The sequence below is a fragment of the Podarcis erhardii genome (genome assembly GCF_964252035.2).
Source record: "Podarcis erhardii genome assembly, chromosome: 8".
NCBI classification, from domain to species: domain Eukaryota; kingdom Metazoa; phylum Chordata; class Lepidosauria; order Squamata; family Lacertidae; genus Podarcis; species Podarcis erhardii.
The window spans coordinates 1,406,917-1,423,295 of NC_138499.1; the positions used below are offsets into that span (position 1 = coordinate 1,406,917).

The 16,379-nt window shown below is 46.1% G+C and overlaps 1 protein-coding gene across 1 annotated transcript; it reads left to right on the forward strand.

Annotated features, from left to right (window-relative positions):
* The first annotated feature begins 8,638 nt into the window (after positions 1-8,638).
* Positions 8,639-15,777, forward strand: LOC309348990 (fucolectin-like). Its single transcript, XM_081874837.1, has 4 exons — positions 8,639-8,873; positions 11,858-11,949; positions 14,371-14,662; positions 15,516-15,777. The coding sequence occupies exons 2-4, from the start codon at positions 11,859-11,861 to the stop codon at positions 15,673-15,675; spliced, it is 543 nt and encodes a 180-aa protein (XP_081730963.1). The 5' UTR covers positions 8,639-8,873; position 11,858; the 3' UTR covers positions 15,676-15,777.
* Positions 15,778-16,379: the final 602 nt, after the last annotated feature.

Sequence of the window (16,379 nt, forward strand, 5' to 3'; positions counted from 1 at the left end):
TTGAACAGCCTTCTTTGGTCTCTCCAATTTGTTCAGCTGGCCCTCAAAACCAAGAGGGTGCATAGTTTCGCCCGTGCGAGAGAACAGCGCCAGAAAGCAGGCTGACCATGTGTGGGAACTGCAAGTCCCGTTTGCTAAGAATCTATCACAAAGGGAACTAGTCACGCAACTAGAGATGTTGTTGATTTCTTCTCTAAGAGGAAGCAGATACAGACCTTCCCTCAGTTCTCAGGGTTCCTCAGGGTCCGGGGCCAGAACTCCTTGAAGCGATTCCTGATGATAGTGCGGGGAGGGGAGGGGTTAACGCCAGAAATTAGATATCATTAATGTTTTGGTTTTATCTGACAATTCCTAAAGCTGTTACCATGAAGCTCAGTGGAGGTTTACAACCCGTCAGGAAGATGGGCCATTATTTAGGAAGTGCCACGGTGTTTGTAAGACAACTCTCAAGAACAACTTTGTACTGCTGTTGTTGTGGGCAGGAAAACAAATGGAGTGCGTGGGTTTTTACATCAAAGATATCTTAAATTTAATAATAATAATAATAACAATTATTATTATTATTATTATTATTATTATTATTATTATTATTTACTATTTGTACCCTGCCACTCTGGGCGGTTTCCACAAAGACCAAAAATACACTAAGATGTCACACATTAAGAACTTCCCTGAACTTCAAAACCTCAAATCACCATAAAGAAGTGGGTTCTAGAATATGAAATGCTTTTCTCCAGGGAAGTAAGCATTATATAAAATCCAAGCTCAGAACTGCAAAGTGCTACCCAGGTTGGGACCAAGTCATGAGCCCCTTTTGAGTCCTTCATGCATTGCAACTACCCACATGGTGTTAGGTGGTTGGATGGAGGGGTTCTTGAGGGGAAGCTCGTACTGGAGCCATGGGGTGGGGTGGTCTGGCTCCCCCATAGCAGCCTCAGAGGGCTTTGGAGACAGCCAGGAGTGCTGAAGAGGCATTCAGATCCATCAAGGCTGACCAAGAGAGGAGACATCCTCCAGAATGCTGTAAACCCCTTAAACAGTTCTTCAACAAACCTTTTTTTATATAATGAAGTTTTCAATATGCCCATTCAGGGTGTGGGGGGCATGATCCAGGCTTCAGGCATCACATCAATTCACCTTGGGATCAGCAGAACGACCCAACCTCTTAGTGAAACTGACACGGAGACCTCCCTGCTTCCAGCAAAGTCCTGTCCCATCTGGTTTTATTCCCTTTCAGCTCTTGTCTGGCTCTGAGCAAACCAACCAATCAGAAAGACGTTGACAGTGGGATTTTGGCTGTCAAAACATCCTTCTTCAGAGTGGCCTTATGTGGTTTCTGGCTCTCTGCCAAGAGGGGAAAGACACACCTCCTTATCAGCAGGTGATCTGCTTTGAATATAATAATATGTCCTCACTGCATTTATTTCATAAAGAGGGCAGATAGATGATAACATCATTATCGACTCTAGCAGATCCCAATCTCCCACACCAAGCTCCAGAATGAACACTTTGCTTTCAGCCTTGTGGAGAGAAGGGAGGCACTTCTGTGCTAGAAGAGTCTCCACAAACTCATGGAAATGTCTTTACCTCCCTTACCTGAAATCAAGTCAGAAGTGAGACAGAGGGCATTTCTCTCCCTTCTGAACACAACAGCCAGTCTGGGTAGGCCAGTCTTGCCTTGAGGATCCTTGTGTCTACAGGCAGGAGTTATTTCTGTGAGTCCAAGGCAGATACTTAGGAGGGGATAAAGAGAGGGCACCCAATTTACCTGTCTGTCCCTGGAGACTGTAGAGCAGGCACCCCCAAACTCGGCCCTCCAGCTGTTTTGGGACTACAACTCCCATCATCCCTAGCTAACAGGGCCAGTGATGGGAATTGTAGTCCCAAAACAGCTGGAGGGCCAAGTTTGGGGGTGCCTACCATAGAGGCTTCCTTCTCACAGAATCATAGAATTGGAAGGGACCCTAAGAGTCATCTAGTCCAACCCTATGAAATGCAAGATTCTCAGCTAGATCATGCGTGACAGATAGCCATCTGTCTCAGGAACCTCTAAGGAAGACCAGCCCATCACATCATGAGGGAGTCTGTTCCACTGATGAACATCTGTTACTTTCAGAATGTTCTTCCTGGTGTTTAGTTGGAATCCTTTCTTGTAACTTGAAGAAAGATCGATGAAACCTTGGGAGGAAGTGATCGTGTCCTCTTGGTTTTCATTATACAAGAGAAAGCTGAGTGTAGTCCAACATGCACTCTGGACTTAAAGAAGTCTCCAGGAACCACTGGGTGAGATTCCAGGGTCAGAAATCCAGAAGTCCCAGATGGATGGGAGCGTCTTCAAGGAGAAATATTGAAGGCACAATGCAAACAATTCCAACAAGAGAGGAATGGGAGGCATCTAAAGAAACCAGTTTGGCTTACAGATGACCTGAGACTTCAGAAGGACATGTATAAGAAACGGAAGAAAGGAGAAATCACAACAGAGGAGTATACACGAGTTACCAACAGTTGGAGGGTGAAGGTCAGGCTGGCTCAAGCTCAGAATGAGCTCAGGCTTGCACACTGGGGTTCCAGCTGGAATAAAATATTACACTCCAGGTAATCAATCACATAACATGATACATGCACACCATTTGAATGGCAATTTCCATCAACTGGGGTGGGGGCTGGCCCCCTCAAATAATTTTTTTTTTCGCTTCTATTTTTTTTTTAAATAATTTTTTATTAATTTTCCAATTTTTAACACTAAACAACAACAACACACAAACATCAACAAATACGAACACACACAAAAAATATCATTTCTTAACCTCATTTTCATATGCCTCGTTTCTCGGACTTCCCCGTACCTCACCCTTTTTGCATCCTTATTTTACAGTTTTTCAACAACCCTTTTTGCCAATTAAATTTAAACTCATTGTCATTCTCAATTTCACCTTAAATCATCAAACAGTTTTAGCTGCAATTCTGCATCTTCCTTCCCCTTGACATTTTATCACTCCTCTATTTTACAACAGTTCTTAAGATATAGTTTAAACTTTTTCCAATCTTCCTCCACTGTCTCTTTCTCTTGGTCGCGGATTCTGCCGGTCATTTCTGCCAGTCCCATAAAGTCAATCACTTTCGTCTGCCATTCTTCCAGTGTGGGTAATTCTTGTGTCTTCCAATACTTTGCTAGAAGAATCCTTGCTGCTGTAGTGGCGTACATAAGAAAATCTTATCCCTCTTTGAAACCAATTGGCCAACCATGCCCAGGAGAAATGCCTCCGGTTTCTTTTGAAAAGTACATTTAAGTACCTTCTTAATTTCATTATAAATCATTTCCCAGAAGGCCTTAATCCTTGGGCAGGTCCACCAAAGGTGAAAGAAGGTACCTTCGACTTCATTACATTTCCAACATTTATTATTGGGCAAATGGTAAATCTTCGCGAGCTTGACTGGGGTCATGTACCACCTGTAAATCATTTTCATAATATTTTCTTTTAAGGCATTGCATGCCGTAAATTTAATACCGATGGTCCATAACTGTTCCCAGTCCGCAAACATAATGTCATGACCTATGTCCTGTGCCCATTTAATCATAGCTGACTTAACAGTTTCATCTATTGTATTCCACTTCAGCAATAGGTTATACATTCTTGATAAATTCTTAGTATTGGGTTCTAACAATTCTGTCTCTAGTTTCGATTTCTCCACCCGGAAACCAATTTTCCTATCTTGTTTAAAAGTCTCCATTATTTGATAATAATGGAGCCAATCTCGTACTTTAGACTTTATTTTCTCATAGCTCTGTAGTTTAAATTTACCACTTTCTTGTTCTAAAATTTCAAAATATTTTGGCCATTTAGGTGGCATGTTAAGTTTCTTCACCTCTTTAGCTTCCATAGGTGATAGCCACCTAGGAGTTTTATTTTCCAGCAAATCCTTATATCGAATCCAAACGTTATATAATGCTTTTCTGACAATATAGTTTTTAAAACCCTTATGAACTTTAACCTTGTCATACCATATATATGCATGCCAACCAAACCTATTGTCAAATCCTTCCAAATCCAACGTGTCTGCATTCTCAAGAAGTAGCCAGTCTTTCAGCCAGCAGAAAGCTGCCGATTCATAGTACAGTCTTAAGTCTGGCAGGGCAACCCCCCCTCTTTCTTTTGCATCAGTAAGTATCTTAAATTTTATTCTGGGCTTTTTGCCCTGCCAGACAAATTTAGATATATCTTTCTGCCACTTCTTGAAGCAATCTAGTTTATCCACAATTTGTAGTGTCTGAAACAAAAATAACATTCTAGGCAATACATTCATTTTGATCACTGCAATTCGGCCTAACAAGGAAAGCTTCAAGTTCGACCATATTTCTAGATCTTTCTTTACCTCTGTCCAACATTTGTCATAGTTGTCTTTAAATAAATTCACGTTTTTGGATGTCATATTAATCCCCAAATATTTTACTTTCTTTGCCACCGTTAATCCAGTTTCATTTTGAAAGCTCTCTCTTTCAGCATTTGTTAATTTTTTTTCCAGAACTTTAGTTTTTTGTTTATTCAACTTAAATCCTGCCACCTGACCAAAGACTTGAATTAACTCTAAAACTCTCTTTGTACTAGTGTCCGGCTCTTGCAAAGTCAATACTAAGTCATCTGCGAATGCCTTCAGTTTGTACTGTCTGGCTCCGACCCCCTCAAATAATTTATTGAGGGCCTGGAGGGATCTCGGCCCCTAGGAGCTGGCTCCTATGCTTGCAAGAGAGGTTTAAAATAATATTTAAAAAGGTTCTTTGGTTATGTTTGAAGTAAGAAGAAGAACCAGCAAGTAGGTCCTCTGCATGGGAAACACGGAGAAATGCTATTGGGTGACAGAGAGAAGGCGGAATTACCGTATTTTTCGCCCTATAGGACACACTTTTCCCCCTCCAAAAATGAAGGGGAAATGTGTGTGTGTCCTATGGGGCGAATGCAGGCTTTCGCTGAAGCCTGGAGAGCCTCTCGCTCTGCAGGCTTCGCGGACCTCTCCGCAAGCAGCGGGAGCGCTCAGCGCGTCCAGGCTTCGCGGACCTCTCCGCAAGCAGCAGGAGCCAGCGCTGGGCTCCCACGGCTTGCAGAGAGCTGCCTGTTTGGGGGCTGGGGTGGGGGAAGCTCGGGCCTCCCCCGCCCCAGCCCCGCGCCTGGGGGGGGGGGAATTTTTTTTCCCTTTATTCCCCCCCCCAAAAAACTAGGTGCGCCTTATGGGACGCTACGTCCTATAGGGCGAAAAATACGGTACTCAACACCTGCTTTGCCTCTGTCTTCACCCAAAAGGAAAGGGATGCCCAACCTGGTGATAACAGAATAAACAATGCAAGGAGGGAGCTGCAGACCAGATAGGAAACACCGAGATACTTTAAATCATGGGTAGGCCAACTAGGGCTCAGGGGCTGGATCCGGCCCAATAGCCTTCTCAATCCGGCATGTGGACGGTCAGGGAATCAGCGCGTTTTTACATGAGTAGAATGTGCCCTTTTATTGAAAATGCATCTCTGGGTTATTTGTGGGGCCTGCCTGGTGTTTTTACATGAGTAGAAGGTGTGCTTTTATTCACTGTTTTGCCCAGACACTGAGGTCCAGCGCCGAGGGCCTTCTGGCAGTTCGCTCGCTGCGAGAAGTGAGGTTTCAGGGAACCACGCAGAGTGCCTTCTCAGTGGTGGCACCCACCCTGTGGAACGCCCTCCCATCAAATGTCAAAGAGAAAAACGACTACCAGACTTTTAGAAGATATCTGAAGGCAGCCCTGTTTAGGGAAGTTTTTAATGTATAATTGGTTATTGTATTTTAGTGTTCTGTTGGAAGCCGCCCAGAGTGGCTGGGGAAACCCAGCCAGATGGGCAGGGTTAAATAATAATAATAATAATAATAATAATAATAATAATAATAATAATGCATCTCTGGGTTATTTGTGGGGCATAGGAATTCCCCCCCCCAAAATATAGTCTGGCCCCCCACAAGGTCTGAAGGACAGTGGATCAGCCCCTTGCTGAAAAAGTTTGCTGACCCCTGCTTTAAATAAATTCAGATCTCTAGGGCCTGATGAGCTGCATCGAAGGGTACTAAAGGAGCTTGTGGAAGTAACTTCAGAGCCTTTGCCTCTTATATTTGAGAATTCATGGAGAACAGGTGAGGTCCCTGCAGACTGGAGGCAAGCAAAGGTTGTCCACATCTTCAGAAAGGGAGAAAAGGAAGACCCAGGTAACTACCGACTGGTGACCTTGACCTTGATACCAGGAAAGGTCCAGAACAGATCATCACACAGTCGGTCTGTGAGCACTTAGAGAAGAGTCTTGGATCTCCTCTAGAGCAGCCCTGCTGGTTTTATCTGCCTCGTGATGGGCAGCTCTTGCCTGGCTCAGAAAAACCTCAGCAGGTTAGAAAGATGCTGAGACCAAGATTGAGGACATCAACTTTTCTCCTTCCTGTTCTCAGATTCTTTCTTGTTCCCAGGTGCCAACACCTGTGGGGGCCCAGTTACACAACCCACAACTCTGGTTATGGGTTGTGGGTTCTCCAGCCTATCTGCAACTGCATGCCACAGGTGGAAATAAAAAAGAATCCACTGCCATGTGCCAAATGATTTGAAAATAAGAAATTTATCATGCAAAGAAACATGGAAAAGGGTATTTGTTCTGGCCTGGTACCAACCAGGCCCATAAGCTCCAAAGCAAATAGTCTGCTGGGGCCTTGTGGAAAGAGGGTGGATGTGCTTTTGTGTTGGAATCATCGCCCTGAAAGCTTGACCCTGAGGCCGTTTCGCTGGAACCATCTGTCAGGTGTGTGGGCGAAGCCCCACAGTAGACAAATAGCGACATGAAGTGCTTGGGAAAATGTTGCAGATATCGCAAAAATATTCCCATTGGGATGATGATGATGATTTTAATTAAGTGTATCCTGCTCCCCCCCCATCTAGACCCATTAATTAATTGTTTTCTGGACTTTATCCTTCCCTGAATGTACTCATAAGAACATGAGACAGATCTTTGCTTCATCTAGCATACTATTCTCTTGACTGATAGCAGGTTTTCCAGAGCTCCAGGCAAAGGGGACCTTCCGAGCCCAAGCTGGAGGTGCTGAGCATTTTCAAAACACATCTTAAGAAGAATTGTTGCAGTATGAACTCAGACGCAGCTGTACGAAATAAGAAACAAGATAACAGGAGAATAATGTTGTTGTTTAGTCGTTTAGTCGTGTCCGCCTCTTTGTGACCCCCTGGACCAGAGCACGCCAGGCCCTCCTGTCCTCCACTGCCTCCCCCAGTTCGGTCAAACTCATGCTGGTAGCTTCGAGAACACTGTCCCACCATCTCGTCCTCTGTCGTCCCCTTCTCCTTGTGCCCTCCATCTTTCCCAACATCAGGGTCTTTTCCAGGGAGTCTTCTCTTCTCCTGAGGTGGCCAAAGTCTTGGAGCCTCAGCTTCAGGATCTGTCCTTCCAGTGAGCACTCAGGGCTGATTTCCTTAAGAATAGATAGGTTGGATCTTTTTGCAGTCCATGGGACTCTCAAGAGTCTCCTCCAGCACCATAATTCAAAAGCATCAATTCTTCGACGATCAGCCTTCTTGATGGTCCAGCTCTCACTTCCATCCATCACTATTGGGAAAACCAGAGCTTGAACTATGCGGACCTTTGTTGGCAACAAAGGAGAATAATACTTTATTATAAAATGAACAGACATTGGCTTTGCCCTTGGGAACATCGCCCGGCTCTGGGGCGTGGAGGTCACTCTCTGCAAGGCCCTTTCCACCTGGCCTAGGGGGCGGGGCCCACACACCTGCCCTACAAAAGAGGCTCCTGGGAGACCAGAGGGACATCGCTATGCCTGACAACAAACCCTAACTATTGTTTGTTTGTGTTAAATATGCATTCTGTAGCTGACCTCCTTTGTAATGTTTTATTTCAAAATCTTTCAGATAATATTTTTGTTTCCTGTTAATGATGTTGCTTTGACTGTATGCTTTACATTTGGCTTTCTTCAGAAATGTTTGATTCTGGATTGTTTTATTGATGTTGTAAGATGCTGTAAACTGCTGTGAGGTTTTTCTCAAAGTGGTATAGAAGTGAAATGAATAATAATAATAATAAAACAACTAGCAAATAATGTGCAAGCTTTTCAGATTTTGCAATGAATAATACCTTCTTAAACCAGATATCAAGGGACTCCTTTACTTTTTAGATACCAGATTTGTTTGTGCTGTATGATTTTACAGAATCACAGAGTTCGAAGGGACCCTGAAGGCCATCTAGCCCAACCCCCAGCAACGCAGGATCCCATACATGAATCAAACCTGCTGCCTTGGTGTTATCAGCACCAGACTCTAACCAACTGAGCTATGCAGGCTTCCCCCCCTCCTGATTGCATATCTGTCCCCAGCCTGCCTGAAACAGCATGCAAATACTCTGTCTTTTTCATTTCATTGATAAACGAAGCTTCCTTCATTTCCTGGTGTGTGTAATGGGGCATAATGTGAAGGGTAAACATGTATTCGTAACAGATGCCCATATGGACTCCAGCAAAAGATCTCTCACCGGAGGATATGTTCAGATGCAAATGAGGCAGCTCAACTTTTTAACCTCTCCATAAATGCAATCTTCTTCCTTGCACCTGTTGTGTGTGTTGGCAGTTGTGGATCAAGTAATACGACCCTTAATCAAAGGAGAGAGTCAGAAACAAACACAAGCCTGATTAGAAGAAGGGCGTGCAAATCTGCTTTCAACATCTTCCTGTTTGGGGGAGTTGAAGAGCATAAAACCAGGACTGCCTGAGAGCTCCAGAACTCATTTGGAAGCAGAGAGGAAACGTTTTGGAGAAAGACGCTTCTGGTTGCTGATCCCAACACAGAGAAGCAAGGTAAGTTTTGTGAGCCGATTTGAGGTTTTCTACAATTGAGTGGTTTAAATTTTATGAAATGAATAAAATTGGAAGGGAGGTGCCTCATTGGGTGTGATACCTGAAGCCCAGAATATCCCCCGTGTCCCAAAGAAAGTCCAGAGCTTAGAGCATCTTTACAGAACTAATTTAACTTTCAAGACTTTGTTCTAAAATTCCAGAAAATTATGGGTAGTATTACTCTGAGTAGACACATTGAAATAAATGAGAATGGCCAAGAATTTTTTTAATGCTTTATTGAAATTAAAAAGAACAAACAAAAGGCTTATCCAGAAGAAAGAGAAGAAAATGGTAATATTTGTTATTTCGCATCACAATATGTTCTTCTTGAGTTTCTAACGGCTTCTCGCCACCCCATCATGCACCTGCCACTTAGTCTATCTAGCACACTATTTTTTCCTTTTCTTTTGTTAATTTTCATCAATATTATATTCTCTTACAATTATCTATCATACCATCATATCATTCAATTGTTCCATGCTGAGATAAACATAGTTGGCTACCACCCTATATTTTTGGAGGCATCTTAAAAAGTCTGTTAGGGACCCCCAGTGAGGCCCGTTGCCAGAGGAACTGCCTTCTGCATCTTTAAGCATCTTTGCAGCTTGTCCTTCTTGTCATGGGACAGCGGTCCAAAGTGTTCATTGCCTTGTGGTTGGGAAGGCAGGCAGCGATAGCAAAACAGGCAGTGTTTGCTCTTGGTCACGAATGGTGTCCTGCCAACTTCGTGGTTCAGGCAAGAGACCCCTAAGCACACAAAATCCAGATCTTTCATACATTTACCTGTATGCCTGCAGTTTCACTGGTTCCGTGTTCCCCCCTCTTATCTCCTCAGCAGCAGCGGTTTCTAGTTGCATGGCGAGTTCCTGCCTCCCCCCCCCCAGTGGAAATAAAGACACATGACACAATTATTAAGGTTAATGGGCTAAATAAGGCCACAACTTTATTGGTTACGGGTGATGAGTGGTATTGGCTTAGGCATTGGTCCTAACTGACTATATCCGTCCGCTTGAAGACTGGGAAGGGTTAACCACCAGTAGGGGGAGTCCTGCTGATGCACATCGACTAGGAACTTCCCTGGGGTCACAGATAGGGGGCATGCCTTAGGCCCTCACCTCCCTAGACTTTGGACAGGGCCACGCCCCCCGGAATCCTTTATTGGCTATATCCTTCAATATGTGAGGCAGGTGATGGCATTACCTCCCCTCTTCCATCTACAGAGCAATACCAATGCCTAACCGCCCATACCAGAGAGTTGTGACGATTTGCTACGAGGTAGGAGAAAACCAAGTGGCTGGTGCCAATTTGCCAAGTGGAAAAAATTCCTACCAGGCCCCTCAATGGCGACCAACCAAGATCCATAGCAAGGTCAAGGAACAAAAACCTTATAGGGCGGGAGAAGCAGGAACAGCTGGCAGCTGGCAAAGAGGGAGATCCCCGGCCGTACCTGCGTTAAATAGGGCAGGCCAGGCCCCCAGAGCCATCCGATTGGCTGGCCAGGGGGTGACGCGGCTGGGGATTCCCCCAATCGCGTGGGGGCTGGGCTCCAGCTTCCATGCAAGTGGTGGGGGCGTGACGCCCGCAACCCCACCTCCTCTGCAGGGCGGAAGTGGCTTTATCAGCACCACGGGGTCACCAACTCCTCTGTCTCCTGCCCCACCCTTTCAACAGTTTGCCCCAGGTTCCCTATTTCCGTTGTCACCTCACCACAGATTTAATCACACTCAACTGACTTCCCCAAACTTCTTCTTGTGGGCTCTTTCAGGCTGACTTTTGAAAAGTGCATCTTCTTTAGCAGGTACACAAACCTTCCTGTTAATGCAAGTGTTATGTACTGAGTTGAATAGGATCCAGAATGCAGCAGTCGGATTGGTCCGCAGGAGCCACCCAATCCAGCTCCAGGTGGAAGTGAATCCACAACCTGATTGGCCTACAGGAGAATCCCGGAATTAGCCAATCACGTGTGGCCCATTGTGTAAATAATGTACAGTGGTACCTCGGGTTAAGTACTTAATTCATTCTGGAGGTCCGTTCTTAACCTGAAACTGTTCTTAACCTGAAGCACCACTTTAGCTAATGGGGCCTCCTGCTGCTGCTGCACTGCCGGAGCACAATTTCTGTTCTCATCCTGAAGCAAAGTTCTTAACCTGAAGCACTATTTCTGGGTTAGCGGAGTCTGTAACCTGAAGCATCTGTAACCTGAAGCGTATGTAACCCGAGGTACCACTGTATATAAAGCAGACATTCGGGGTGAACTTCCATTGCTCCTCACCACTATGAGCTGAATGTTGTTATTGTTGTTTAGTCGTTTAGTTGTGTCCGCCTCTTCGTGACCCCCTGGACCAGAGCATGCCAGGCCCTCCTGTCTTCCACTGCCTCCCGCAGTTTGGTCAAACTCATGTTTGTAGCTTCGAGAACACTGTTCAACCATCTCGTCCTCTGTCGTCCCCTTCTCCTTGTGCCCTCCATCTTTCCCAACATCAGGGTCTTTTCCAGGGGGTCTTCTCTTCTCATGAGGTGGCCAAAGTATTGGAGCCTCAGCTTCATGATCTGTCCTTCCAGTGAGCACTCAGGGCTGATTTCCTTCAGAATGGAGAGGTTGAATAAAGAATGGATAGCTGAATAAAGATCATGAAATCCACTCTGGACTCCGAGTATATTTCAGCAAGTTTCGCCATTCATAATTTCCCAGCACTCTCTCCAAACTCTCTCTCCCCCTCACCCTGTTTCCATGCTGACAAGGAACACTCTAACATATCCTTGCCGTTTCTAGCCAGCAAGTCTCATGACCCACCCAAAGACCTCCTCTGAGCATTCCTGGCTGGCTCTGAGCCCACCTTCCCCATTATTATTTTTTACTTTCCTGGGGCTCAGGGGGAGGCAGACCCCCCATGGCTCCAGCACAGACCCCTCCCTCACTGCTGTCTCCCCTCCCCTCCTTCCAGAATGCTCCTCACCTGGATTTCGATGCTGACCCTGGCGCTCCTGGCAGGCAGTGGGGACACCCAGAGCTGCAAGCCTGAGCTGCAAGGCACTGGTAAGAGCTTCCAAAGGGGGCTGGTCTGTGGGTCAGACCCAAATGCAAATGATACCTCTCTGCCACCCAGAAGCACCCCTATTCCCCCCAAACCAGTGATCTCTTTTTTAAAGAAACATATTTTTTAAAAAATTTTCTTGGTTTACAGAAGTATGTGCAATCTCTCTCTCTCTCTCTCTCTCTCTCTCTTCTTCAAGTAACATTTTTTTTACAGATCAGTTTCATTTGTTGAGACATTAGGAAGAAAAGCGGGGAAGAGGTGGGGGGGAAAAGGTTAGTGGGGGTGGGGTCGGGTGGCGATGTTTCTAGTTTCCTTAATATATGTGGGGTTTTGTGTCAGTGGCGCTTGTGCAGGTTCTCTGCTGTTCGCTTGTGTTCCTTTGGTGGTGAGAGAGGTTGGGGTTGGCCCAGGGTGTGGTTGCTTGTGGTTGGCTGTGGTGATCTTTGTTTTCGTGTGTGAGTGGGGTGGGTGGGTGTTTTGGATCAGGTTAGCCATATTGATTTGTATGCTGTTGGTGGATTATTATCATTATCTTGTTGTGCTGTGTATGTGATAAAGGGGAGCCACACCGGGGTGAAGGCGTCTTCTTCTATTTGTCCCCGTGTCAGTTTCAGTTTATTGGTTAATTTTTCTAGTAGGGCTGTTTCCCATACTATATGGTCCCATTGGTCCATGCTTACTCCTGACAGGTCTCTCCAGTGTCTGGTTATGATGCCTGGTTATGGTGTTTCTGGCTGCTGAAAGTAGGTGGGTTATGAGTTCTTTGTGGTGTAAGTGGGCGTTATTGTCTTGGAAGATGTTTAGTAGGCCCAATTCTGGGGTGATTTCTAATACTTGCTTAGTTATTTTACATACAAACCAGTGACCTCTAAGCTGCTGTTGTGACAGTGAAAGTTGGGAGCCATCTTACCTAGTGAGAACATCGCATATTAAGATTGCAATTAGTTATCCGAAGGGTTCAGACCTGACAAGTTGTGATGGGGGAACAACATCTCCCCTCCATTGGACCCATCCAGCAAATTCCTCCCTTTATGCGTTCGGACCGAGGCTGCTCCACCCCCAGGCAGAGGAGAGGATGCAGTACTGAGGTGGCTGCTGTTTCCAAGAGACATCCTGATGGTGCAGCCTCTAGAGCTCAGCATCAGCAGCCCATTGCTCAGCAGGGCACCCCCAAAAATGGGTCTGGGGAGGCCATGAACAATGCCATCCTTGGACATCAATGCCAAGGTTGGAGAGGACTGGTCTCTAGCATGTTCAGTGTGCTTTCATACTCAGTACCAAGATGGTCCTCATAGGACTATATTCTACACTGTCCTTCAAGACTGCTTGGGGAGAAGGAGAGGGAACTGGTTACATTTATATTTCCCATTTGCCCAATGTGACCTTCAGTCTGGTAGCTCATTCCTTCAGGTGAAGTGAGGATGAATGTGCTAGGAGGTATACAAGGATGGCAGGAGATCAACACACTCTTGAAATCTCCAACATCATGTTTAGATGTAACCTCTTTGTTGTCACTGCAATTATGTCCTGCCCTTACACTGCACAAGGGACTCGGGTGGTGCTGTGGGTTAAACCACTGAGACTAGGACTTGCCAATCAGAAGGTCGGCGGTTCGAATCCCCATGACGGGGTGAGCTGCCGTTGCTCGGTCCCTGCTCCTTCCAACCTAGCAATTTGAAAGCACGTCAAAGTGCAAGTAGATAAATAGGTACCGCTGCGGCGGGAAGGTAAACAGCGTTTCTGTGCGCTGCTCTGGTTCGCCAGAAGCGGCTTAGTCCTGCTGGCCACATGACCCGGAAGCTGTACGCCGGCTCCCTCGGCCAATAAAGCGAGATGAGCGCTGCAACCCCAGAGTCGTCCGCGACTGGACCTAATGGTCAGGGGTCGCTTTACCTTTACACTGCACAATGACAACCCCCGTTTTATCCTCACAAGAGCCCTGCGAGGTGTGTCAGGCTGAAGGAGAAAGGACCAAACTCAGCCTCTGGCTCTCAGCACCACCAGCTTCTTGCAGGACTGGGCTTCCCCCAAAATGCAGGGATGCAGGAGAAGGCATGAACATTGGCCTCCTTTCATAGCCATTCCAAGGTTAGAGAAGGCCTGTCTCTGAGCTTGTTCAATTTACTTTTCTACCAAAGTTGTTTAAAAGCCTTTAAACACTGCAGAGCCTCACCTCTTGGTTGGAGGGCCATGGAAAATCGAAATCTGGAAATGCAACTATTTTAATATCAGTGTGGCAATATTCCTCCCTCTTCTGTTGCAGCTTCTTTGAACACTGAAAGTGGGTCTCCTGAAGGGCTTTGCAAAGCTTCCCCCGGTCTCTGCTGCTCCCTGTTCTTGTCCAGAGAGGAGCTTCCATGAAGGCTGTATAAGTCTCTAACCATTTATTCTCCCTCCATCTCCTTCCCATCATGCTCCAGCTCACAACTTGGCCAAAGGCCGCCCAGCTTTCCAGTCCTCCATCTACCCACATGAGATTTTTACTGGTGCAAGAAATGCTGTGGATGGAAATTGTGACGGGTTCTTCGCCGGAGGCTCCTGCACCCACACTAATCAAGACCAGGACCCCTGGTGGTACGTGGACCTGGGCGACCAGTATGCCATCTCGGCTGTGGTGGTGAAAAACCGTCAGGGCTGCTGCAGTGAGAGACTCCTGGGAGCCCAGATCCATGTAGGAGACTCTGTGGTTGACCATGGCAAGTCCAACCCCCTGTAAGTTTCATTTTCCCCAACCTCCATCCTGCCCCCTTTACGAGGGTGGGACAGGGACAGTGACCAAAGATGGAAAAAGTGGGTGGTGGTAATTTTGTAGTAATTAATCTGGACTACAGTGAAAGTGAAAGGTAGTGAGTGATATGAATGAGTGTATCCATCCCCATCGTTCTGCCCGGACACTGAGGTCCAGCTCCAAGGGTCTTCTGGCAGTTGCCTCACCAGGAACCAGGCAGAGGGCCTTCACGGTGGTGACGCCCTCCCTGTGGAACACCCTCCCATCAGATGTCAAGGAAATAAACAACTACAGTGGTACCTCGGGTTAAGAACTTAATTCGTTCTGGGGGTCCTTTCTTAACCTGAAACTGTTCTTAACCTGAAGCACCACTTTAGCTAATGGGGCCTCCCGCTGCTGCTGCGCCGCAATTTCTGTTCTCAGTCTGAAGCAAAGTTCTTAACCTGAGGTACTATTTCTGGGTTAGCGGAGTCTGTAACCTGAAGTGTCTGTAACCTGAAGCGTCTGTAACCTGAGGTACCACTGTATCTAACTTTTAGAAGACATCTGTAGGCAGACCTGTATAGGGAAGTTTTTAATGTCTGACGTTTTATTGTATTTTTAATATTTTGTTGGAAGCTGCCCAGATGGGCGGGGTATAAATAAATAAATAAATTATCATAATCATCATCATTATAAACACCAGGGAGGCCAGCTTTTGGGGGAGACTGGGCATCACCCTTTGACTGGGATCATGAGGAATAGCATATATTTAGGGATGTATTCCTTCACAGTTTAGATGGAGAGTCCACATTAAACCCACCCTAAAGCTGATTCTCTTTCTCTCTCTCTCTCCAGTTGTGGGACCATCACAGACACCAGCCTTGGCTCCGTCAGCACCTTGCATTGCAACTGGCTCAAGGGCCGCTATGTGAGCGTCCACATCCCGGGAAGGGCCGAATACTTGACCTTGTGCGAGGTGGAGGTCTATGGCACCAAGGCAGAAGACCAGTGCTAGGGGTCAGCACCTGTGGGTGGTGGTTTTTTGATTGTTTCAGGGGTGAGGGGATTTCATAGATTTTGTATCTCCAATAAATGCCCAATGAGCAGGCTTCCTTCATCTCTCCCTTTTGCTTCTTGAGCCCCGAAAACCAAGAGAGTCTGTGGCTTTGCCTGTGCTAGAAAGCAGCCATTGCAGCACCAATCATTCTCACTCATTATCATTTATTTGTATGTATCAGGCACCTCCTTATAGAGATTGTCCAAGTGGCATTATATATCTACATAGATCCCTTCAGCCGCCAAGTATGCAGATTAAACAAGAGGGGAAACAGGCAGAAGTGCAGTAGGGAAGAAAGAACAGAATCTTATCGGTCTTATAACAAATTACTCATCCCAAAGACCCCTCCATAACCTAGCATTGGCTGAAAACACTTGTAACAACAACAACAACAACAACAACAACAATTTATACCCCGCCTATCTGGCTGAGTTTCCCCAGCCACTCTGGGTGGCTTCTAATCAAGTGTTAAAAACAATACAGCCTTAAATATTAAAAACTTCCCTAAACAGGGCTGCCTTCAGATGTCTTCTAAATGTCAGGTAGTTGTTTATCTCTTTGACATCTGATGGGAGGGCGTTCCACAGGGAAGGCGCCACCACCGAGAAGGCCCTCTGCCTGGTTCCCTGTAACCTTACTTCTCTCGGTGAGGGAACCACCAG

What these genes read in the sequence shown, in the direction of transcription:
- LOC309348990 (XM_081874837.1), top strand. Translation starts at nt 11,859, where the DNA reads ATGCTCCTCACCTGGATTTCGATGCTGACCCTGGCGCTCCTGGCAGGC. An exon ending in GCCTGAGCTGCAAGGCACTG is followed by an intron (nt 11,950 to 14,370) that starts GTAAGAGCTTCC and finishes ATCATGCTCCAG; the next exon opens with CTCACAACTTGGCCAAAGGC. An exon ending in CATGGCAAGTCCAACCCCCT is followed by an intron (nt 14,663 to 15,515) that starts GTAAGTTTCATT and finishes CTCTCTCTCCAG; the next exon opens with TTGTGGGACCATCACAGACA.